The sequence below is a fragment of the Drosophila bipectinata genome, chromosome 2L (assembly GCF_030179905.1).
Source record: "Drosophila bipectinata strain 14024-0381.07 chromosome 2L, DbipHiC1v2, whole genome shotgun sequence".
In the NCBI taxonomy this organism is placed as follows: domain Eukaryota; kingdom Metazoa; phylum Arthropoda; class Insecta; order Diptera; family Drosophilidae; genus Drosophila; species Drosophila bipectinata.
Genome location: NC_091736.1, coordinates 7,669,994 through 7,693,384, shown reverse-complemented (window position 1 = coordinate 7,693,384; position 23,391 = coordinate 7,669,994). Strand labels below are relative to the sequence as shown.

At 43.0% G+C, this 23,391-nt stretch overlaps 3 protein-coding genes across 3 annotated transcripts in view; 1 reads left to right on the top strand and 2 right to left on the bottom strand.

Moving 5' to 3' along the window:
• Slob (Slowpoke binding protein) overlaps window positions 1–7,802 on the bottom strand; it is a 38,065-nt gene extending 30,263 nt beyond the window's left edge. The window contains exon 1 of the mRNA XM_070277867.1: window positions 7,136–7,802. The gene's annotated coding sequence lies outside the window, so the exon portion shown is untranslated. The remainder of the gene's footprint in view (window positions 1–7,135) is intronic.
• Window positions 7,803–10,864: 3,062 nt separating this feature from the next.
• On the top strand, window positions 10,865–21,804 carry Myo28B1 (Myosin 28B1). Its single transcript, XM_017253210.3, has 10 exons — window positions 10,865–11,094; window positions 12,778–13,041; window positions 13,102–14,223; window positions 14,286–14,801; window positions 14,869–15,891; window positions 18,155–18,364; window positions 18,427–18,716; window positions 18,773–20,308; window positions 20,365–20,488; window positions 20,547–21,804. Exons 1-10 carry the CDS (start codon window positions 11,071–11,073, stop codon window positions 21,795–21,797), a joined length of 6,360 nt encoding a protein of 2,119 aa, XP_017108699.2. The 5' UTR covers window positions 10,865–11,070; the 3' UTR covers window positions 21,798–21,804.
• LOC108133344 (zinc carboxypeptidase) lies at window positions 21,750–23,366 on the bottom strand. Its single transcript, XM_017253214.3, has 4 exons — window positions 23,038–23,366; window positions 22,522–22,906; window positions 22,078–22,465; window positions 21,750–22,020 (listed from the first exon to the last, which is right to left on the bottom strand). Exons 1-4 carry the CDS (start codon window positions 23,337–23,339, stop codon window positions 21,827–21,829), a joined length of 1,269 nt encoding a protein of 422 aa, XP_017108703.2. The 5' UTR covers window positions 23,340–23,366; the 3' UTR covers window positions 21,750–21,826.
• Window positions 23,367–23,391: the final 25 nt, after the last annotated feature.

Sequence of the window (23,391 nt, the reverse complement as noted above, 5' to 3'; positions counted from 1 at the left end):
CGCTTGAAAATCGGATAAGCATTGGGGAAGATATAGCCATCACTGTGGGCCTTATAGGGGAAAACCCCATTTTCAAGGGAACCTATCAGGAAATATGGACAAAAAATTGAAAAAATAATTTGTTCTAGGATTTTGATGCAGAATGGTGGAGAATCGATCCAGAAATCGTTTAAGATACTTCGCTTGAAAATCGGATGAGAATTGGGGAAGATATAGCCATCACTGTGGGCCCTATAGGGGAAAACCCCATTTTCAAGGGATCCCATCACGAAAAATGGACAAAAGTTGAAAAAATATTTTGTCTCAGGATTTTGATGCAGAATGGTGGAGAATCGATCCAGAAATCGTTTAAGGTACTCCGCTTGAAAATCGGATGAGAATTGGGGAAGATATAGCCATCGCTGTGGGCCCTATAGGGAAAAACCCCATTTTCAAGGGATCCCATCACGAAAAATGGACAAAAAATTGAAAAAATATTTTGTCTCAGGATTTTGATGCAGAATGGTGGAGAATCGATCCAGAAATCGTTAAAGGTACTCCGCTTGGGAATCGGATCAGGATTGGTAAAGATATTGCCATCCCTGTAGGTCATATAGGGAAAAACCCCATTTTCAAGGGATCCTATCAGGAAAAATGGACTAAAAATTGAAAAAATATTTTGTCTCAGGATTTTGATGCAGAATGGTGGCAAATCAATCTAGAAATCGTTTAAGGTACTCCGCTTGGGAATCGGATATGAATTAAGGAAGATATTGCCAGATATTGTGTTGGTCGGCAGATATTTACTGGCCTTGATTGGCATATGATTAGGATTTGTTCATAAATTATGCATTTAATTTATAGAGGGATAAGCGCCTAAAGCACTTTGCGCAAATAACAATGGTTTTCAGTCTTTGTCAGTGAGTCAGACCTTGTTGTTTGCTCTTCTCTTGATCCTATAGGGAAGGATACACAAGGAGAAAGCAGACACTGAAGTGATTTGTGTTTTTGAATCGTTTCCAATTAATAAGGCAACCGTTCAAGGACACACACGTAACTGCACGGACTCTGCATAAATGATTAATGATTGGTCCTGGCCGCCTCTATTGGAAAAGGACTCTCAACGGACCATTTACTGCGGATTTCCTTCTGCTGTCCTCGATGCTTTTGCATAATTAAATTACCCTCCCATTCTCCACTTCTTGCTACATTTTCCCACATTTTTCCCCCATTATTTTTAGTCTATCTCAGAAACTGTCACTCATTTTGGTCGTTCGGCTTGTCCGCAGGAATTACTCTGACCCTTGGTCGTTGTCCTTTTTTCTTGTGGGTTGCGGTTGTCCTCATTTTTTTCGGCTATCACTTTTCAATAACAAAATTTGAGTCAATGAGTCGTTTATCTTGAATGCGAGGCTGAGAAGTTAAGTCAACCGTGGAAAATCCTTAGAGAGTGAATCATCGAGTGACTTAATCCCTGTGGCATACCCTGGCGAATTTCTTGCAATCATCCTACTGTTTGTATAGTTGATTCATTTGAAAGTGTTTGCTCACTGAGTAAACTTCTTATTTACAATCGATTAGGCTCTTGGGTTCAGGCTATACAAAATATATTTAAAATACGGAGTAGTTGCGATTTTATTTGAAGAGTTCTCAGCAGAAGCAACCTGATAATCCAATGCAGTTTGTTTCTCATTCAAGCTAGTTTGAGGATTATGCAAATGAATATTCGTCCCCTGGCTGTGTCCCATTTTCCATTATCTCTGTTGGATAAGTAATTATGCCAGAAATTACAATAAACTAGCATTTGCACAGAAACTCATTTGCATATTCCCAATGGGAAGTCTTGGGTCACAATATGCGACCACAATTTGAGGTTCTCCTTATTGCGATGGAGAGTATCTTTGCGGTTAGGATTGGTGTTTCGTTTCTAACTAACCTCGTCTGCTTCAGATTTTATTAGAATTTATTTATATTTTTCCAGTGCCTGGATATATATGTCTGACCTGGATCCGTATAGAGAACAGAGGAAAGAGTTGAGGTTTGCGGTTCATATCCTATTATGACTGAGAACCAGCTCACATGCGAAAGCCCCCTTTGGCATCAGCTTTGTGTTAGTTATCTTTGGCCCGCTTTCTCTGTCAGCTTTTCCTTTTGTTGCTTTTTGCTAAGCCCTCTGAAAACTGGGTTCAAGCCCAGTCGATTGAAAGATGCATCCTCCGAGAGCCGGTCCCAAACTGTTGACCGTTTTAATTATGATTGCCAGTCTGAGAATCCCAGTTAAGCCGAAAACAAATGACAAACGTCGAGTGACCAAAGGAGGCCAAGAAAGAGCCACGCAACAGGGGTCACAGAAAAAGGGACGGGGGTGTGGCGGAAACCACAAGACCCATTTGAGTCCATTAGCTGTTAAGCCAATGACAGGACAACATCGCCGAGGATACAAAGGCAACAAAAACAGCATCGGCGACAGGAACACCCGCCGCACATCGTAATAATGTCGTCAAAGTGCGGCTCACCTGCGAAACTCAGCCATTTGGTGGACCTCGATACAGAGAGAAAAAAATATAGTTAAGAGAAATAGTGTCTTTAGAAATAACTTTACAGGGAAAACCTATTAAATCAATTTTCAATGAAATTGCAGGACTTTTATTTGCAGGACTTTCGTGTGAAATCTATAAGTTTTCTTGCGGTATACATATTTTGTTCGAGCCCCGCCCCCCATCATGAAAAGTTGCCACCTGCAGCGGCAGCAACTGTTGAAAGCTTCATGCTGAGGTTTCTTTTTCGCCTTTTCCCCCCCTTCCTGCCGCCACCACCCAGGATTTTCGTTGCATGGGGCAAACTAGGACAAAAAGGAGAGTCCACCACCCCGGAATTACTTGGAACGGTCAGGCACCCGTTTGTGGGGCTAATGAATAAATGAAACTGTCCCCCGGCAACGGCGAAACAAACGAACCGGAAATGTGCATTTCAAATGCGAACGCCATGTTTAATTTTCAAATTACACAAACGAGCACGTGTGTGTCCGTGCCTCTGTATGAGCCAGGGTGTTCTTGCCTCTGTATTTGTATTTATGTGCTGTTGGCAATTAGTCACAATTGGCAGCAAATTGTTGCCATTTACCTGACAGAATCGTTTTGGTTGCGCCTCTGCCAATTTGGAGCGGAAATATGATTTGTGTTTCAGCATTGAGTACCGGAAACGGAAGTTGCTCGCATGTCGGAGCGAAACACACCCAACGCCGCCTGCGAAAAGGATTACCTCATATACTACATAAGCATGATATAAACCCGTATATACAAGCAAACATGTGCTGGCTTGGTCGGGTCATACAATTAAATAAATAAACATATTTGTGCACACAATAAATTGTTTACTTTGGTGTGTGAGTGAGCTCGTTTGTTATGCAAATTGATTGTTAATTGAATACGTAATTGCACATGGAATGGAGTACTCGGCTGCCTGATTCCCTGAACTACAATTATATATAATTTCCTCGGTCATTAATTCATGAGCAATCAATCTAAACTTGTCTCCTCAACGTTCAAGCTTGGTATTATGGGAAGTAAACAAAAACTGTTGCCTACTTTTCAGCTCAGCTGCCAGCCCAACTCTGCCGTGAGATTAAATCTCGCCTCTTCTCAAACAGAACTCATTGGCAAACTTTTTAATTAGTTGCCCGGCGAAAGGGGCGCAAATTAGTGGTATCCTTGCCATGCTCCCTTCCCATCGAAAGCTGCAAACACTGCACATTGGCTATGAATTCTCAGGCCAACATATATTAGAATTATATTGCCGTGTGCTGTCAATATGTTGACACGAAAGAAAAAATTTGCATATTCCACGATTTATGACATGGCGGGGCAGGGGTTTTGCTTTGAGGTCATAATAACTCACACAAGCGGTTACGCCTGGGGAGAGCTGTCATATCGGAAAGAGCTCGCTTGATGGGTTCCATTCCCTATGATGCAAGTGCTGGGATGCCCTTAAGTGAAAGTGCAGATGCAGCCCCATAAAAATGATTTCAAATTGATAAACTAAAGGGGATAAACTAGGGGTTAGTTAAAAGGGTTGTAAAAAATAAATATTTGTCCATGTTAAGGATAAACTATGAAAACAGAGGGACTGTGTTTATTTAAAAAGTTTTTAAGGAAATCTAGATTTTATTGCACTTTTAGTTTGTTATTTAAGTTATATAGTTATACTCATTTAATTTCATTTTTTTTATTACCTTTTATTTATAGCTATAGGGTAATTGCTGTTTGTACTTGGCTTGGCAGGAATTTCCTTAGCCCGGCTCTGCCTTTGTGATTTTCCACTGCCTGTCAAAGTCATTTACCATTACAAGGCAGCCTCGACTTTTCACCCCTCGACAGCTCCCTGTCCCTGATCCTTAAATACCCCCTCCTTGGGCCTGAGTGAAATTCGATGCGCAGAATAAACGTTATTTAAGTTAATTTTATTGCTGGCATTTGTAAAATGTCAGACCCCCCCATACTTGAATATTTCCCTGTGTGTTTTATGGGAGCCGTCTTTGTCTTTGATTTCAATTTTGTTATCGCAGATCATGTGTTATTGTCGCTTGTTAGGGCCAGGACAATGGGGCCACTCCGGTTTTCGGTTGTTATTGTTTTGGGGTAGGCAAAGGTCAAGCCTTGACCTTTTTCGTGTGGGTGGCCATAAATATTATGACTGCCCCGAGTCGATAATCTCTTCAAACTTTTAGTCGCTAGCTGGACTTTTAATGAATGTCAGAAAGGCACATAAACAAAATTTCCAACGCCCCGCCCACACACCAAGCTCCCACGCCCCTCCTGCCACACACACATACACTATCAAGCACGCATGGGCGAAAGTCGAAAGCGAATGCGAAAAGCAAAATGTGGCCAACTTTGACCTTTTTCCAAAAGCGAAATAAACAAACAAATTGAAAGCAACACACAAAACAAACCTAAAGATGGGGGACACAGATGAGGGAGGCGAGCTGAGTGGGGTGGGCTTTAGTGATGGGGCGTGGCCAACATGGCAGGATGAACTAATTCCCTGGCACTCCAAAAAAGGGCTCTAAGTAAACAGTTTCGGGAATACAAGGCATAAATCAGCGAAGGCGCATAATACATTGTCGATACAAAAACGTTTATTGGACACAATACGAAACAAGGGTTAAGAGATACAACCCGAGAGGGTTAAGCGAAAGTCCGGATATTGTTTGAATGCATGCCATGAGTAATGAGTGCCCTGTCCAACCAATCGCCTGGGAATCAAAGAAGAAACTTCCTCCAGATCGACTACCACCAGAACTCAAACCATGAGCTCAGTTGTCTATTTTTGGAATAGCTGGCAAGGAAATCTCGACGCTTGTTATCATTCTCCCCCACATCCTGTGACCTTTGTTGTCTTTGTCAAAACAAAGCACAATATGCCAAAAAATATTACGCATACGCAGCGTTTGCTGTGCGGAGCAGAGGCGTTTGCATAATTAGCATAAATTTGCGAAATATTGGAGGCGACACTTGGTCGCACTTAAATGTTATCTCCCCCCCCAGCCAAATATCGATTCACTGGAGCGATCAAAATTAACATGAAAATCAAATCAACAAATGGGAAAAATGGTGGAAACAAAGCCAGAGTCGCTATCAAATAGAAATGTTTGCACAAAAACAATAAAAATGGGGAAACATTAAATGGCAAACACCCACAAAACAAATGGCAGTGAGTAAGGTTAGCAAAGGACAACGACTTGCACTGAAAGTAACCTTTAAAAATGTCTAGTTTTTATTTTTGTACATTATTCAATGCTTAATCTTCTGTAGCCTATTTCATTTTATTGAAATTTTAACGCTCTAGAGTTTCTATTAGATCTTTGACCCTGTTTTTCAGTCTTAAGAATAACAGGAACATTCTAAAGTGGGAAGTCCTTAGAAGTAACCAAATTGAATTTCCTTTCCCTGTTACTTTCCCTTTTCCTCAGTGTGAAATGCCTTTTTTGGGGATTTTATCTCCCTGCGTACTGGTTTAGTTTTGTCGCCCTTCGGGTAAATGGATAAAAATTGGAGGGGCGAACATTAGCTACCCCCAGACGACAGACTTCCGAATGGTTTACGGCTATAATCCGCCCGTAAACTGAGTAATATACCACCTCAAAGGCAGAAGGCCTCCTCTGCATCTTATCCTGCTGCGATCCTCCTGCTTTTTGCAGATGTCCTTGAATGAAATGCATTCCAATTGAGATTGAGAAAGAAACGCAGCAGCGTCGACATTCAAAGCAATCCGAGCGTGTTCCTCAAGGGTTCTCTTCGATAAAATGGGAAGGAAATGGGTTGGAATTGGAATTGGTTCGGATGGAATGAGTCCTGCCATTGCGGGACTACGTCTTAACTGTCTCATTAGGAATAATTCGTGCAGTTGTCGCACTGCAATTACCGAATGGGGAATGAATAGTGAATGGCAATGGGTATTCCATTAAATGCTTGCCATCTACGAGGCAACACAATCTTCTGCTGCGTTTGGTTGTGGCAGATGGGGCGTATGCGTAATATGCGTTCATAATCATCAACCCGCATGCAGTCTTAGAGAGCAGCACAAAGGGAAAATTATTCTGAATTGCTGGCAAATTGCAATCGGAACTGCAGCAAAGTTGTAGAAAGTTCTTTGGAAAAGTTGTTGAACTCCCAGAGGGTTGAATAGTTTTTTTATTTTGTGTTCCCAGCTGTTAAATCAACAAAGGATTCCAAATTGAAAACTCTTGCTCGTGACAGAAATTCATTAAATTTTCTGTTTGATTTCAAGGGACCAAAGATGAATATTTTGAAAAGTTTAAAGGTTACTTACTATATTTAAAGTCATTAAGGGGATGAACAATATCAAGGACTATGAACTCTAAAAATTAAATAAAACATCAGAAATCAGATTTAATTATCAATTATTTTATCATGTCCTCCCTGCCGGCTGGGCTTTGGAAAATCCTTTTTCCACTTATCACATGGCACCGCAATAATATATTAAAATCTTAATTACTTTTGGCTTTGATCTCGCTGAGCAAAATCCATTGTGGTTGCCGAATAATTGCATTTAAAGCCCTTCGCTTCCCAAATAGGTCATAAAGAGCCAGCGCCACCCCCTCGACACCCAAACCCATGACAGCCACAGAACTCACCTGTAACCGGGAAAAGGTGAGAAGAGCTTTGAGCTTGATTTCGGTATTTGTTCTGTGCGCTTCCTTTTTTTTTGTACACTCGGTTTCTGGTTTTATTGTGGACTTTACTGATGGTTCTACATGGGATTTAGTTAATTGACGTATTGCCGCTGCAATTTGCACTCGCGAATGTATCTCAAAGATGCGATAATATCTGGATGGCGCGACTGTATCTTCTGGATGCGATGCGGTCAGATGCTCTCACACGACTGTCGGGCGATGAATGAGAATTCGGTGTTTTTGGTGCGTTTGGTGGTCGGCTATTCGGAACTTTTCGGACCAGTTCTCTCGCTTTTGGCCAGCTTTGTTTTTGTTGCTCCTGGAGGGCAAACAATTTCTGTTTTTGTGGGCCAAGCAGTAACACCAACAACAACAAAAACGCCACCAACGAAACTGAATCAAAATAAATGCCTTAAATAATTTATGGCATCCTAAATCTGGACACCGCCGAATCTGGACAGGTTTCTCGAATCTATTTTGCTTTCTTGCTAATCGAATTGTATCTCAAATATCGTATATGGCATCGAATAAGTTATAAAATAGAATTTTGATAAATTTATAATTCAAGTTAACCGTTAACTTCGCAACGCGCGAGAGAAGCGGGAGAGCAATTGAGAGAAGCGTTCACTCCGCTGGCTGACTCGAACTGGATTGAAATTTAAAAGCTGTCAGCCAGCCGCTTGCCGCCGAGTTGAGAATTTTCGCCGCCACGGCTCCTTCAGAGAGCAGGCCAGAGAGTGCGAGAAACTGAGAGAGAGAGATAGTGTATCTATGGGGTACCATTCGGGGACTTCCATTGACACTCTTTTACCCCATTTCGCTTCCTTTGTCAGCTTTCGCTTCTGGACTTCTCCAGCTGTTTTTATCCTTCCAGGGCTTTCTGTTGTTACTAGAGAAAGTTTATTTAAAATATAAAATTTATTAAAATTTATATTTTATTTTTGTTAATATTTCTAACTAGCATAATTAGCATAAAATTCTTCCTTTAACAAATTTTTATATTAGCTTTAATTTTGAATTTTAGTTACTGCATTTTCCCGCCTTAGAGTGTTATCTCCTTCAAAGCTAAATGCAAATATTGTGAGAGGATGGCAGCTTTCACTTCCAGTCCCAAAGCTATGCGCCTCAGCTGTGCGAGAGAGAAGACAGGAGAGTGGGTGGGTGGGCAAAGGAAAGCTTTTCTCCAGCCATGCGGCTACTTAGAGCTTTTACTCAACTTACTCAATAGCATTGAAAGCGCGCTGCTTGTTTTTTCTCGTTTTCGCTTTGTTCTCCACATCTGCTCGCGTTTCATTGATGCCCAAATATAGGTCAACAATGTGTTCGAGAGGTGGGTGGGTGGACGGGTTGGTTGGCTGGGTGGCAAGAGGCTAAGGGGGGTAACAAGTATATCGCCAACTGAATTATCAGTGTCAGCGACTGAGTGCAGCGGTGCTGTGCCATCTGATATCTTCCATCTGGGGAACACGGCAAACATTGTAAATTACCAGCCTGACGCTGATTGCCCGAGGAGTTCACCTCGGAGTATGACATTGCGTATACGCCGCGTTATCACCAAAGAATTTCTAAATTGCATATTTTCTCTCTTTCTTTTTTGTGCTGCTGGTTCATGTCCTTTAGCTGTTGCCGCCAACGATGGCTTTAATTGCATTTCCACAAGCCGCCAGGAAAAAAAGGAAAAGAAACATAACGAGTCTTTGTAGTCATCTTTGTTTTTTTTTATGCAGTTGACTATCGTACTCAGAAAAATTATCGAATAATATAAAAATAGCTTAAAATAGATGCCTTTCTTTTATAAAGACTTACAATTTTAATAAAACTTTTTAAAAACAAGTAACAAGGTATTTAAATATTTTCTCCGATAAATTCTTCTTCAATTTCGTTCTCTGTAGTTGGCCCCTTGGGCTTTTCTTTATTTACGTTCGTTGTTGGACTTATGACGTCCGAAATTGGGTCAAAAGCTGAGTTCTCTCAGCTGGCTAAGCTGCTACAATCCGGTCGCGTGTTGCTCCTGCTAAGCACACTCACAGGATAATCCTAATTGCGCTTTTAATGCGCGACTTCCCACCCTTCATCCCTCTCTCTGCGAAATGGAAACAAAGCTGCCGCAAAGGGTTCATTGCATTTCGCCAAGGACTAGTTTTGCACCAAAAAGAGAAAAAAAACCGCCGGGAATTAATGCCAGCAGATGGTGGAATTGGCAGGAACATCGTTCTCCACTCTACAAAGTCACACAGAAGTGGGCTGCTCAGATACACCCCAGATGCGATGTGTCTAGCGATGCGTTCCATTCGGCACGTGCCATTTGGGGTGCCCCCGGGCAACAGAAATTTATTACAGGCACTTGGAGCAACTCCCTTGCTTATCGCCCAACAACGATCCGGGGACCGAAATAATCTACTGCCAACGATGACGTTTGAGGATAGCAGCCGAAACACAAAATCATTGCCAGCCAGCCAGCCAATGCCAGGCAACGGGAAGGTAACAAGGCGATAACCTACTAGAGGAGTACTTAAAGTAGCATTCAAAATAACCAACACGGCGGATGAGTAATATCTTGAATTAGCTCACTTTGCATTTAGGCAGTTTTCTTAAAAAGGCTCTTTTACTCTCTTTTCAGTTTGTGGCACGCTTCACATGATTCATTTAAAAAGGCCTATTTAATTCCCCTACTAAGACCCCCCTATTAAATTATTTAACTGGACTTGCAATTTTTATTTTAAAGAGACACTTTACACTTGACGTCAAGTCGCTTCCATTTGTTTGTCTTTCATAATTATCAGACTTACTTCCCACAACTGTTTGCTTTATAAACAAACCCATTCAATTATGATTATAATGCTTAACAAATTACCAGAGTAGATGACAAGGGCTGTCGGATCGATCGATAGCCAAACGCCACTCTAAATGACGAATAGTCAACAAGAGGTTAACTGATGGACTTTGTAATCTCTACCAAAATGTAGAAATCCAAGTTGTTGATATCGAAATAAGTGTGGGGCTATAAAAAAGAAAACAAATAATTTCTTATGAATTTCTATATCAACGAATAAAGGAATTTTATTGTTTATTGAAACTGCGTAATAAAATTGTTAATTATTTATTGATAATTAAGATTTATTGTATTGTTGAAATAATACAAATAATTATAGACAAAAAATACTAAAGTCTTACTTTTAACTATTTTAAAATAAGGGCAGGATATAGAGCATGGAAAGTATCAGTGGCTTGACATTACAGAAAGGTACTCCCCCTTTATTACAGTCTCAAGGCTACAATCTATCTAAGTCAGGTACTTGAGATTTCAATACTTGTCCAATAATTTGCGTTAGCTCCCATCGCTCCCATGACCAATCACATGACTCATTGGCAGGGTCAGGATTTCAACGTGCAGCTCATCGCCAGATAAGCACTGATTGGTGAGATATAGTACTTTATACGGCTAATCATGACGTATGGAAAATGCAGAGGGGTAACCTTAACCATAATGGTGTGAATTTTTACGTTTCCCCCATTTTGAGTCAAATGTCTCCTGAGAGCGGCACCATATGGAGGTACCTGTACGATAAGGACTGCCGAATAGCGTTAAATACTAGTTATCAGCCGAGAGATAACAGTTGGCAATACTCATTCCACTCCAGCCCAAAACATTCGAGGGCCCATTGAGCAGCAGTCAGACGTTAGCGAGACTTCGAACCGAACAGAACTACTTGAAACTTCGATCGCCGAGTTCTGGATTAATTAAAAAATAATAAGAACAATACAACAAAAATACAACGGCTGTGGAAACAGTGTCGAAATCTTTTGGCAAATATTTGCCAATTAGGAAAGCGTGTGTCTGTGGAGTGTAGTGAAGTGAATTCCGGTCTATAACGCAAAAGTAGAAAGACCCAGCCATGTCCGAGTTTGTGCGGCAGCATGTAAGTGTTAAAATCCACAGACTTCCTGGTTGTCGTGGCAGTTTTTCTCCTCAATTTGCTCTGGTTATCAGAAAATTGCTTTGATAACCGAATCGTTTTATCACATTCCATTGGCGGTGCTCTGCTTTAGGCCCATCATGGGTCTTCGGTCTCGTTTTAATTTTAAACTTTCGCCTTATCGAACTACACTCGCCTACACGTGTGCCAATTGGAATTGGAATTCGCAGTGAGACCCGTGATTATGGCCAAATGGCATTTACAATCTGGAAGCATTAGAATTGATTGTGTCCGTCACCCTCGGACTTTTGGGGCTCTAAAAACTCTTCAAGTTTTATTGGCGAAAAACCAAAAATACATACCAATAAATTCCGGATACTTCCCTTGCTTGAGAAGTCTGTTAGTTTAACTTCTTATCAGTTGCTGAAGAAAATTATTGATTAAGTTTAGTTGCTCCAGGAAAATAGATAGGAAGGAGCTCTCGAAATGCCTATAAATGTTTTAAAAAGATTGTAAAGGCGGACATGGTTTATAAAGAATGGCATTGTCTTTGGTTTAGAGCAGTCTTATCGATTGTCCAGGAATTAAACAGTCATTAGTTAACTAATGTGTGAAATGTATATAGAGATTAGGGACACCGATGAGTCACATTGTTTATATGGTGATCTCATTCATAGGCATTTCGATAGCGGATCGCGAATCAATATTTATGATGACAGGAAAATTTTTAGTCCAGGAGTTTCGTTTACTAGCAGGTGCTACAAAAAATTTGGCAAAAGGTGACATCAGCTGATTCCATGGCAACAGGGCCATAATCTTATCGATTCTATGAGATAAGCAAGGTCGTTGGAGATCGATACATCAAACTGAATTACTCTTTCGCATACAAATTAATATTTTATTTCCCTAAAAATATGAGAACAACTTGGAGTTTAATAGTTTTTGTCTGATTTTTTTTTGCCATTATCACCTTTTCGGTTGCCGTGTCATGTAGTGTGCTCTTCTATTCGCAATGTGATTCCCAAATACCGATAAGACCCTTTTTTGTATATCGGCATTCTGGCGATAAGATAATGCCTGGCAACAACTACTATTATTTGCCCCAGACGGCTACCGTTTACCAATTTATTTAAATCGCCTTTTTCCCCCGGATTTATATGGAGTACGAAAAGTAAACTCTACTTCTGGGGCCATAAAATAATTTCCTTTTAAAAAAAAGATATCGACTAGGGTGTGGCCCAACCATAAAAAAGGTTATAAATTTTAGAATTTGGGGGGTCTCATGAGTTAATTATTTTACAACGATATAGAGTTATTCGGTGATTTGTTATCGTGTTTGATAAGCCAATGAAAGAACTACACTTTTCACCTGACACCTTTTACATGTTTACCAAAGTTTGTTGATCCCTGGCTTTTCATCAAAGTGATAAATAATTTTCAAGTTTACGGACCTTCTTAGGTGGTTTTTATGAACTTACATGATTTATGAACTTACTTACTACTAGTAGTACTAGTTAAGTAGGAACTGGATGTCTGATTTATTGCATTTTATCAGCTCGGACGATTTCTTTGGAATTTTTTTGAAGTTGCCTTGTTTGTACGATTTGGTTTTGTTAAACTGGGTTAGATTCGTTTGATAATTCCATTGATGCCTTGAATCTAATCTGTTTTCATTCTTAATCACAGGGCGAGTACGTGTGGGTTAAGCCGCAAAACACGGCCAATGAGTTTGCCGTGCCATTCGGCGCCAGAATAGTGCGGACGGAAAAGACCCAGACCCTGGTCTGCGATGACCGGAATAAACAGTTCTGGGTGCCGGCGGGGGATGTCCTGAAGGCCATGCATATTACATCCCAGGAGGATGTGGAGGACATGATCACACTGGGGGAGCTACAGGAGTACACTATTCTAAGGAATCTACAGAATCGCTATGCCAAGCAGTTAATTTATGTAAGTATATTCTTAAATATCTACCCAAGCTTTTAAATATAAAGTGCGCATCATTTTCAGACCTATACTGGCTCTATGCTGGTGGCCATAAATCCTTACCAGATCCTGCCCATCTACACAAACCGCGAGATACAATTGTATAGGAACAAGACCCTCGCCGAGCTACCTCCACATATCTTTGCCATTAGCGACAATGCTTTCCAGAGACTTCAGAGGCTCAAGGAGAATCAGTGTGTGGTTATTAGTGGAGAATCGGGTGCTGGGAAGACAGAGAGCACCAAGCTTATACTTCAGTACCTGGCCGCCATCAGTGGCAAGCACTCGTGGATCGAACAGCAGATCATTGAGGCCAATCCCATCATGGAGGCCTTCGGCAATGCAAAAACTGTGCGGAATGATAACTCATCGAGGTTCGGGAAGTACATAGAGATCCGGTTCACACCCGAAGGAGCCATTCAGGGAGCCCGAATCCAGCAATATCTCCTGGAAAAGTCCCGCATCGTTTTCCAGAGTCGTGACGAGCGAAACTATCACATATTCTACTGCATGCTGGCAGGGCTATCCGTTCCGGAAAGGGAACGCCTGAAGTTGCAGGAGCAGTCCCCAAGTCAGTATCACTACTTAGCTCAAGGAGGTTGTTTCACGTTGCCCGGAAGGGGAGATGCCAAGGACTTTGCCGACATTCGAGCTGCCATGAAAGTGCTCTCATTTAAGCCCGAAGAGGTCTGGAGTATCTTCAGTCTACTGGCGGCCATTTTGCATCTGGGAAACCTGCGGTTCAAGGCCACGGAAATAGCCAATCTAGAGGCAGCTGAAATCGATGATCCCCAAAATCTACAACGAGTGTCCCAACTGCTGGGAACTCCCATCTCCGCCTTAAATGCCGCCCTCACCCAGAGGACGATCTTTGTGCATGGCGAGCATGTGACAACCAGTTTGTCCAAGGAAGGTGCCTTGGAGGGACGAGATGCCTTTGTCAAGGCTCTGTATGATGGGATTTTCGTGCGGATTGTGCGGCGGATCAATGAGACAATAAACAAGCAGATGGATCAGCCCATGAACAGTATCGGAGTGCTGGATATCTTTGGCTTCGAGAATTTCGATAATAATAGCTTTGAGCAGCTCTGCATCAATTATGCCAATGAGAACCTGCAGCAGTTTTTTGTGGGACACATTTTCAAGGTAAGAAAATATCCTAAAAAAATATATTTTCTTTTGATTCATAATTATTTTTCCCTACTTAGATGGAACAAGACGAATACCAAAACGAGCACATCAATTGGCAGCACATTGAGTTCCAGGACAACCAGCAAATCCTCGATCTCATCGGAATGAAGCCAATGAACCTTATGTCCCTGATCGATGAGGAATCCAAGTTCCCCAAAGGCACCGACCACACTCTCCTCGAAAAGTTGCATGTCCAGCACGGAAATCGTTCCATTTATGTGAAGGGAAAAACCACACAAACGTCTTTGTTTGGAATTCGTCACTATGCCGGCGTGGTTATGTACAATCCTTTGGGCTTCCTGGAAAAGAACAGGGATTCATTTAGTGGCGATCTGCGGTCTCTGGTTCAGAGATCAGCCAATAAGTATCTGGTGGACATATTCCCACATGAAATGCCCATGGATACGGCCAAAAAACAGCCCACTTTGTGCGTGAAGTTCAGAAACTCCTTAGACATGCTGATGCGGACACTGTCGCAGGCACATCCGTACTTCATTCGCTGCATCAAGCCCAATGAATACAAGGAGCCAAAGGTGAGGAACCATATTCTTTAAAAAATTCTTTAGAAACCCCAATTCACTCTATAAAATCTTCTCCTAGAACTTCGACAAGGAGCTGTGTGTCCGCCAGTTGCGCTACTCTGGCATGATGGAGACCGCTCGCATACGACGAGCCGGATATCCTATCCGTCACGCCTACCGTGCCTTCGTAGAGCGTTACCGCCTCCTAGTGCCTCCAGTGGGCCCATTGGAGAAATGCGATTGCCGTGAGGTGACCCGAAAAATCTGCGATGTAGCATTGCCCGCCAATTCAGATCGGCAGTTTGGAAAGACGAAGCTCTTCCTGCGGGATGAGGACGACGCCAGTCTGGAATTGCAGAGATCGCAGCTGATGCTCAAGTCGATTGTGACTATACAGAGAATGATCCGAAGGGTTCTGTTCCGGCGGTACTTAAAGAAGTACCGCGAGGCCATCATTACGGTGCAGCGGTATTGGCGGGGTCGTCAGCAGCGCCGTAAGTACCAGGTAATGCGTCAGGGCTTCCATCGCCTGGGAGCCTGTGTAGCGGCCCAGCAGCTGACCACCAAGTTTACGATGGTGAGATGTCGGACCATCAAGCTCCAGGCCCTGATCAGAGGCTACTTGGTGCGCAGGGACTTCAAGAACAAGCTGCAGGAGCGAAGAAAGCAGCAGAAACTCAAAAAAGATGAACTTCTACGGTTGGCCAAGCTGAAGGAGGCCGAAGAAGTTCAGCGCCTGAAACTGCTAAAGGAGCAGAAGGCCAAGGAGCAAAAGGAGCTGGAGGAGAAACGCCTGAAAGAAGAACAAAGACTCAAAGCCGAGGCAGCAGCGAGAAACGCTCTGGCCATGGCTGCTGTTCAGCAACCCAAGAGGAGGCCCCCCAAACAGGAGGCGCCCAAGGCACCTACCCTACAGGCCAGGATGTCCCTGCCACCACCACCACCCACCAGTTACATTGCCGTCGCGCCACTGCCTGTCAGACCTGCTAGTAGTGCCAACAACAGGATCAACACTATACCCGAGAGTCCCGGCATTATCGATGTGGAGTCCTCCAAGCAGATGGTCGATGATGCGTTCGGCTTCCTGAACGACGAGCCAGATGTGAGTGGTCCCCTTGGGCCGAATGTCAAAGAGAAGTCTCTGATGTTCGAGCAGGCCCTGCGCCTGCGCCGGGATGTGCCCACCAAGCTCCTATCGCGCCCGGTTAACTACTACGAGGCGACTCCCCGGAAAATCATTAACCAGACCCGCCTCTAGTAGCGAATCGGGATGGGACTGGAACAGCCCCGAACAAAATGAAAATGTGGCTGATATTAGGAGAGCTGGGACTGGAGAACCTTGAAGTACTAGACAGTAAGCCTGATCCATAGGGCCGGTTGAACTCAGACTCCTTACACTTTTGAAAACAAAGAACAAAGATCAGTTAAATCATAATCATATTGAATATTTTTTTTTAATTATATACAATTGTGTCAGAATGGGAATACTACCATGATGTCACTAAATTCATATCATATCTGAAACCAAAACCAGGTAAAGATTTCTAAAGAGAATGAATTTTATTATCTTATCTGGATTTGAATTGAAATAGTCTTTATTTAGAAATCATTTTTTAAGTACCAAAAAATTCAACCGTCTTTAGGATCAGGAATACTTCTAGGTGGTTCCTTAACTCCGAAAGAAAACTCTCTTTGGCTTTGGTCCTTAATTATTTCTGGGCCACACCCATTTGGTTCTTGTTTATGTACAAACTCTAATACATACACGTCAGCTTGTATATATATATAGTAAATATCTTGGCTTGTGATTGCTTTTTGTTACAGTTGCCTTAATTTATAAATGTACCATATTTATTATACTCTGTAAATAAAACCCTCGAAGACATCTATATAGACATAAATGCGCAATTCATTCGTGTGTTTACTCGTCTGCGTTGGTTGTGGCAAAAAAAATCTATAAATTATATGAAATAACGGTCGTGTGGCAATCCCCGATCCAGCTTTTGTGCTTTGTGTCCCAGTCCAGTAAGTGTCCCGCATCAGATCTCTAGTCCCTGGTTTAGCATTTCACCATTACCCTTCAGAATTCCTGGTTTGTATTGAGTCATTGAGCACTATCTTGCTGAATTTCGGACCATGAGTGGCTTAAGTGACTGACTACACACAATTATTACTATCTTTTTTTAAAAATTAATATATTTTTTTATATCAGATATTTCTAGAACACTAATTAGACAAGTTTCTTTCTGAGGTTCTTAATGAAAAATGTTAGTTTTTTAAAATAGTTATTTTAACAGTTGATAGACTCCTTTTCCAACATTTTTGTTAAATTTTTATGAACCTTAATGCGTTTTAAAGTAATAATTAAAAGTCCTTACCTTTGAGTTAGAATATTTAGCTACCAGAGCTATGACTTACCGTATTTAAGAAAAGAAAATCCTTTTTATTATTTTTATAAAAAGAATAATTCCTTTTAGTTATTCTTTATTTATTTTATTTTAAAAATTTCAACCTTTAACTAAACTTATTTTTTGAAGCGAGCTTCTCTGGAATTTTTTTAAAGATTTCTTAGATTCCCAAGTTATCGCATTGGGAACTCAATGGCTCAACTTTATTAATATATTTTATTACACTTAACATTTTTATAGGGTTATTAAAGTCGATTATCTGGAAGCTATTTTATGAGCCAATTTCCTTACCTTTTGTCGGCTAAAGTTCCTCTTATAAATAAACCTTAAATTAAACCTGACCTAAATCAAACTATTAGGAGGATTGTATATAATTTTAGAAAACCCTCCTTTTACTCCAAAATTTTTCTACGCCAAGCACTCAATTAAAACAAACGCAGCACAAAATGTATGTTTATTAGTCCATGTTTCTAGGATACCAAATTTTAATTGAGACGAGCCACTTCTAAGAAAGCAGATCCAAACGGTTCAATAGTTAGTCAGCAACTGAATGGAGGCAAAACAAATTATTGGTGGCAGGCGCTATCAGGTGGCGGCAGAAGTTTAAAACAAATACCCCAAAATGATAAATGAAATAAAACACGATCGTAAATAATCGCCGCCGCTCTTATCACGACGGCATATCTTCGGGTGCAGCATACCCGCACGCCTGAGGTTCCATACCTGAGACCCCTAAGTACCCAGCACTCAGTACCCAATACCCTCGCCCAATCCCATATATTTATAAAAGCTTACGACTAGAGCCACTCTCGATAAGTGGCACTCAGATTACAGCTGTCGAAATAATTAATACTCCTGGGTTATAGTATGAGTGCCTGGGAACAGTATAAGAGAAATCTGATTCAGGGGGGTTACGACTATAGCTTACCCTTTTATAATATTTCTATCTTCTTTCAGGTTGCTCTAAGAAAACTGAATAGTGTTACCACGGGCAATACTATACGTTTACCTAAGCAAATTCCCAATAATGTCGACACTTCGGACTTTAGTTATTTGAAGTACGCCTCTACATATTTCTGTGGAGGCGCCACCGCCCAACATGAACGAAAGCCCCTCAAGCAATCTCTATTGCAACATGAACATCCTGTGGATGAAATGGCCTCAAAGGTTGAATACACAAAGCTTATATCTTTTATTCGAAATCGATAAATAGTTGATATCCCTTCTAGGCCATTTGGTTGACTATTTTGCGTTTTATGGGCGACTTGCCGGACATAAATCAAACTGCTTCCATTCTTTCCCTGGACAATGCAACCCTCATGACAGACTTGACGCGTCTTCTGAGTGTCTCCGGAACCACCAAAACTCGCTTATTTGTGCGACAAAGGCCCTTGAAACTCATGGACGTTGGACAGAGGGAAGTGGAGGAGTTCTACCAACATTGGCTCTCTGTTCCCAGCAGCCATTTCGATAAAATAAACTTTATAATTGGTCACGGCATACTGAAGCAGAGCTTAAGGTGAGCTTCAAATTTTATAAATTTACTTAGGATCTTAATTAAAATCCTTCTTTCAGGGACGAAATCCTGGCTCAAATCTGCAAGCAGTTATACCTGAATCCCAGCCGAAACTCCTACACCCGAGGCTGGTTGCTCCTTTCCCTTTGTCTGAGCTGCTTCCCGCCGAGTAGCGATTTCGAGCCACATCTACGTAGCTTCATGAAGCAGGGAACGGCTCAGCTCCAGGCAACTCCCGCCCTCCAGAGGCTGGAAAGAACCCTCGTCAATGGGACGAGGAGTCAGCCACCCTCACTGTTTGAACTTCAGGCCATCAGGGAACGTGTTCCTCTAAAACTGGACATTCATCTGATGGATGGACAGCAGAGAAGACTGCAGGTGGATGCTGCCAGCACGGCTCGGGAGGCAGTGAATCAAATCTGTAAGGGACTGGGCTTAGCCGATACTTTTGGCTTTGGCTTGGTCATGTCTCTCCACGGAAAACTATTCCCCCTGGGAGCTGGCCAGGAACACATCCTGGATGCCGTCTCCGAGTGCGAGCAACGGCAACTGGATGCCCCGTGGAAGATCTATCTGAGAAAGGAAATGTTTGCCACATGGTACGATCCTTCGATGGATGCCAAGGCAACACACTTGATATACAAACAAATAGTAAATGGTCTCAAGGTAGGCGAGTACCGCTGTCGATCTGAAAAGGATATAGCTATGGTGTGTGCCCTGGCTTGTTTCATAGAGCATGGTCCTGGGGATATCAATCGCCTGAACTCCTCCGAGATAACAGCATTTGTTCCGAGTGATCTCCTGGCACCTGGGGAGAGGGCTATAAGCAATTGGAGTCGCTTGATTGCTGCCACCTATGAAAAGAGCTCATATGTGAGGCAGGAGCAGAAGGACTTGCAGCAGGAGGCCCAGCTGAGGGCCAAAGAGGACATATGCCTTTTTGCTCACATAACCTGGCCCATGAGGCACTCCCGTTTGTTCGAAGTGGTCCGCCGAGAAGGTCCTAAGCTCCAGAGCGATGACTTGATGCTGGGCATCAATGCCACCGGCCTATTTTTGATTGACGAAACCGAACAGGTGCTGGCCTCCTGTAGTTTCGCCGAACTACTGAAAGTTCACAGCGAAGTCAACGATGAAATCCATGTCCGGACCTTCCAGCAAGTCAACTTCGTCCTGCAATGCAGCACCGCCCAGGATGCCAGTGAAATGATAAACTATATGCTGGAAAACCTGCAAGAACGATCGAGTTATGGAATAGCTTTGGATCACTCACAGGACATAGATCAAGAGGATTTCCTGGTCCTTGCACCAGGCGATCTCATTGAATTCGAGGCTGGGGTTACAGGATCCAAGATTTTATCCAGTAATGCCCAGGACGTTTATAGGGGCTGTGTTAATGGTCGGTGGGGTAACTTTGCAGCTGGTAATGTGAGGGTTTTGGCCACTCTGACCAAGCCCAGTGCCAAGTTGCTGGAAATTTTCAAGGAAGGACACTTGGATGAGCCCCCGAAACCAATGCCCAGAGCGATTCACGCAAGACGTCGTCAACATAATATTTCTCAGCTGGCTGAGACACAATTTAGGGAACCAATAGAGTAAATACAATATATTTTTAACGAGAAATGTATTACTAATTTCATATCCTTTTCAGAACCGACAAGGCTCCTTTGACAAAGTATTCCCCAGAGCCACTGAAGGCTCCTCTACTAAAAGCTGTCGTTAAAGTAGCTCCCCTCTTTCAGCAGGCTTTGGTTATTCATCATCACATACTCAAGGTAAGAGTGCCAATTAAATTGATTTATTTTCCAACTCTTAATTATATATTTCCTGCAGTACATGGGTGACATTGCCAGGAACAATATGCCAGTGAACACGGATCTTATTTTCCAGCCTGCCCTGCAACACCCTCTCCTCTGCGATGAACTCTACTGCCAATTGATGAAACAGCTCAGCGATAATCCTTCGGCTGAGAGTGAGAAGCGAGGCTGGGACCTGCTCTACTTGGCAACAGGACTCGTGGCACCTAGTGTCCTGGTCATGAGGGAGCTGATTATCCTTCTGCGCATGAGAGCCGACGGCTTGGCCGATGCCTGTCTGAAGCGCTTGAAACGATCCTTGGCTCAGGGCCAAAGGAAGCAGGCACCCCACCTCATTGAAGTGGAGGGCATCCAGCAGAGATGCCTTCACATCTACCACAAGATATACTTTCCCGACGACACTGTCGAGGCCTTCGAAATCGAATCCCATACCCGTGGAGCTGAGCTCATATCGGATATAGCTCACAGATTGGAGCTAAAGTCCCCAGTGGGCTATAGTATTTTCCTGAAAACTGGGGACAAGGTTTACGCCATGCCTGAGGAGGAATTCGTGTTCGATTTCATCACACAACTTATTTTCTATTTGCGGCAGCAGAAGACCCTCCGCTCCTTGTCCGATGGTCACTACCAACTGCATTTCATGAGAAAGCTCTGGCTGAATAATCTTCCTGGCGAGGATCTAAATGGCGATATCATTTTCAGCTATCCGCAGGAGTTGCACAAGTACCTGAAGGGCTACTATCCCGTTGATTGCGAGCAGGCCTCGCACTTGGCAGGACTCTTGTACAGTGCGGATCATGAGGTGAGCCTGCAAAGGCTCCCGGAGGTTCTGCCCCGTTTGGTTCCCGAAGACTTGATTTCCCTGCTAACGGTGGCCGAGTGGAGACACCAAATCCTGCCCAGATTGCACCATGACCATATAACCGAGGATCAAGCCAAGATCATGTTTCTCCAGGAACTGTCCCGCTTCAGCTGCTTCGGCTCCACATTCTTTGTGGTGAAGCAACAAAACGACGACACTATACCCGAAACTATACTGATTGCCATAAACAGTACCGGCTTTCATCTATTGGATTTGCAGACGAAGGAAGTTCTCAAGAGCTACGAGTACTCCCAGTTGGGCATTTGGAGCTCTGGTAAAAACCATTTCCACATAAGATTTGGCAACATGATTGGAGCCTCCAAGCTGCTGTGCAACACGAGTCAAGGCTACAAGATGGACGATTTGCTGGCCTCCTACACGAGGTACTTTAATCAAGCTGAGTAAACTACTCTCTGGCCAAATAAAAAACGTTCTTACAAGTAACCCAATGCCTTGGCCTGTTCAATCAGGGCCAACATGCCCACCAAGAGTTCCTCACAGTTGGGAATAATTTGAACCGGGGGCAGGATGAAACCATAGCGTCCTGTATCGCGGTACTCGATGGTGAATCCTATTTTCTTGTCCAGCTCGTTGAAGACCCAGTCCACAGAGGTTCCAGTAGCCACATCTGCAAATACATGTATAAGTTTCTAAGATAGGCCAATGATAGGGATGTTATTCTTACAAAGAACAAATGCAGTGGATCCATATCGGTACGCAGTTCCATAAGGCAGAGCTTCAATGGCATCGGCAAAGGCCTTTCCCATAGCCAGAATATCATCATAGTTGTCAGGGAACTCCGTGGCAGTATGTCCATAAGGTGACAGCAAGTACTGTCCATAGGAGTGGAAGGAGAAGTAGGCATCGAACTTGTCCTGGTTGGCGGTCAAAAATTCAGTCAGGGCTTTGGCCTCCGGCTCCGAACCAGGTTGGTCTCCGGCAAAGGTTTCGCTGCAGGGATTCGATGAGGCTCCATTAGATTCCAGCCAATGGGAGTCGAAGTTGCGATTGGCATCGGCGCCCACACAGTCGTTAGTGGCATGGGGTTGGCGGGTCTTGCGCCACATCCGATCCTGTGAAAGATGGTTTGTTTTAAAAAATAATGTTTTAAAATGTATTTCAGGCAAACCTTTCTGTGGGAGTACTCGAAACCATCGACATTAAAGACAGGAATAATGTACCAATCATAGCTGTCGGCTAGGTTTCGCACATCGGGCTCCTCGGAGGTCAAAAGCTCATTAATGAACCAGGTGGCAGAGGCGGAGGTGATCCATTCCCTGGCATGGATGTTGGACTCGATGAAAATGCCCGGGTTGCCCGTTTTGTGGGAAATCTTGATGCCGCGAATAGTGCGGCCCTCGTACGACTGGCCAACAATGAACTCCTCTGTGACGGTGGGATAATTTGCGAGAACTTCATCCAGCCAGGCCTGGATTTCCTCCAGCTCGTAATACTTTGTCCAGCCAAAGGTGGTGCTATCGGCGGTGGCGGTGACTTGCTCTTCATCGATAAGCCTATTGGGGGATCAGAGATCACTATCTTTATGGCCTCAAATGAGCACGCACTAATAGTTGGCTAATCGAGCGATCTTATCACTTCAAGAGGTTCGATTGAACTATAAGGTGTGTCACATTCCTATACGTACGCTTGGACATTTTCGACCATCACTTCACTGGTGATGTTATTCAGTTTCAAAAGCTGTTGGAAATAGGGCATCTCCTCAGGATTGACCATGATATCCACCTGCTTGGTATTCCTGTCGTAGTCCCTCCAGACATTGTACTTCTTGGTTAGCTCTCCGAGCTTTTCAATGGCTGCCAACTGAATTTTGTTTTGAATATTCAGCTTGTACACTTTAAAGTTATCGTAACGCTTCATAGTGGAGTCCTGAAGGACTCCGGCACTCGCAAGAGCCACCACTGTCAAGAGCAACCACAGCAAACGCATTTCGAACAACGACTAATTGAATCAGCATGGATTGCCGCGAATGAAACCATTT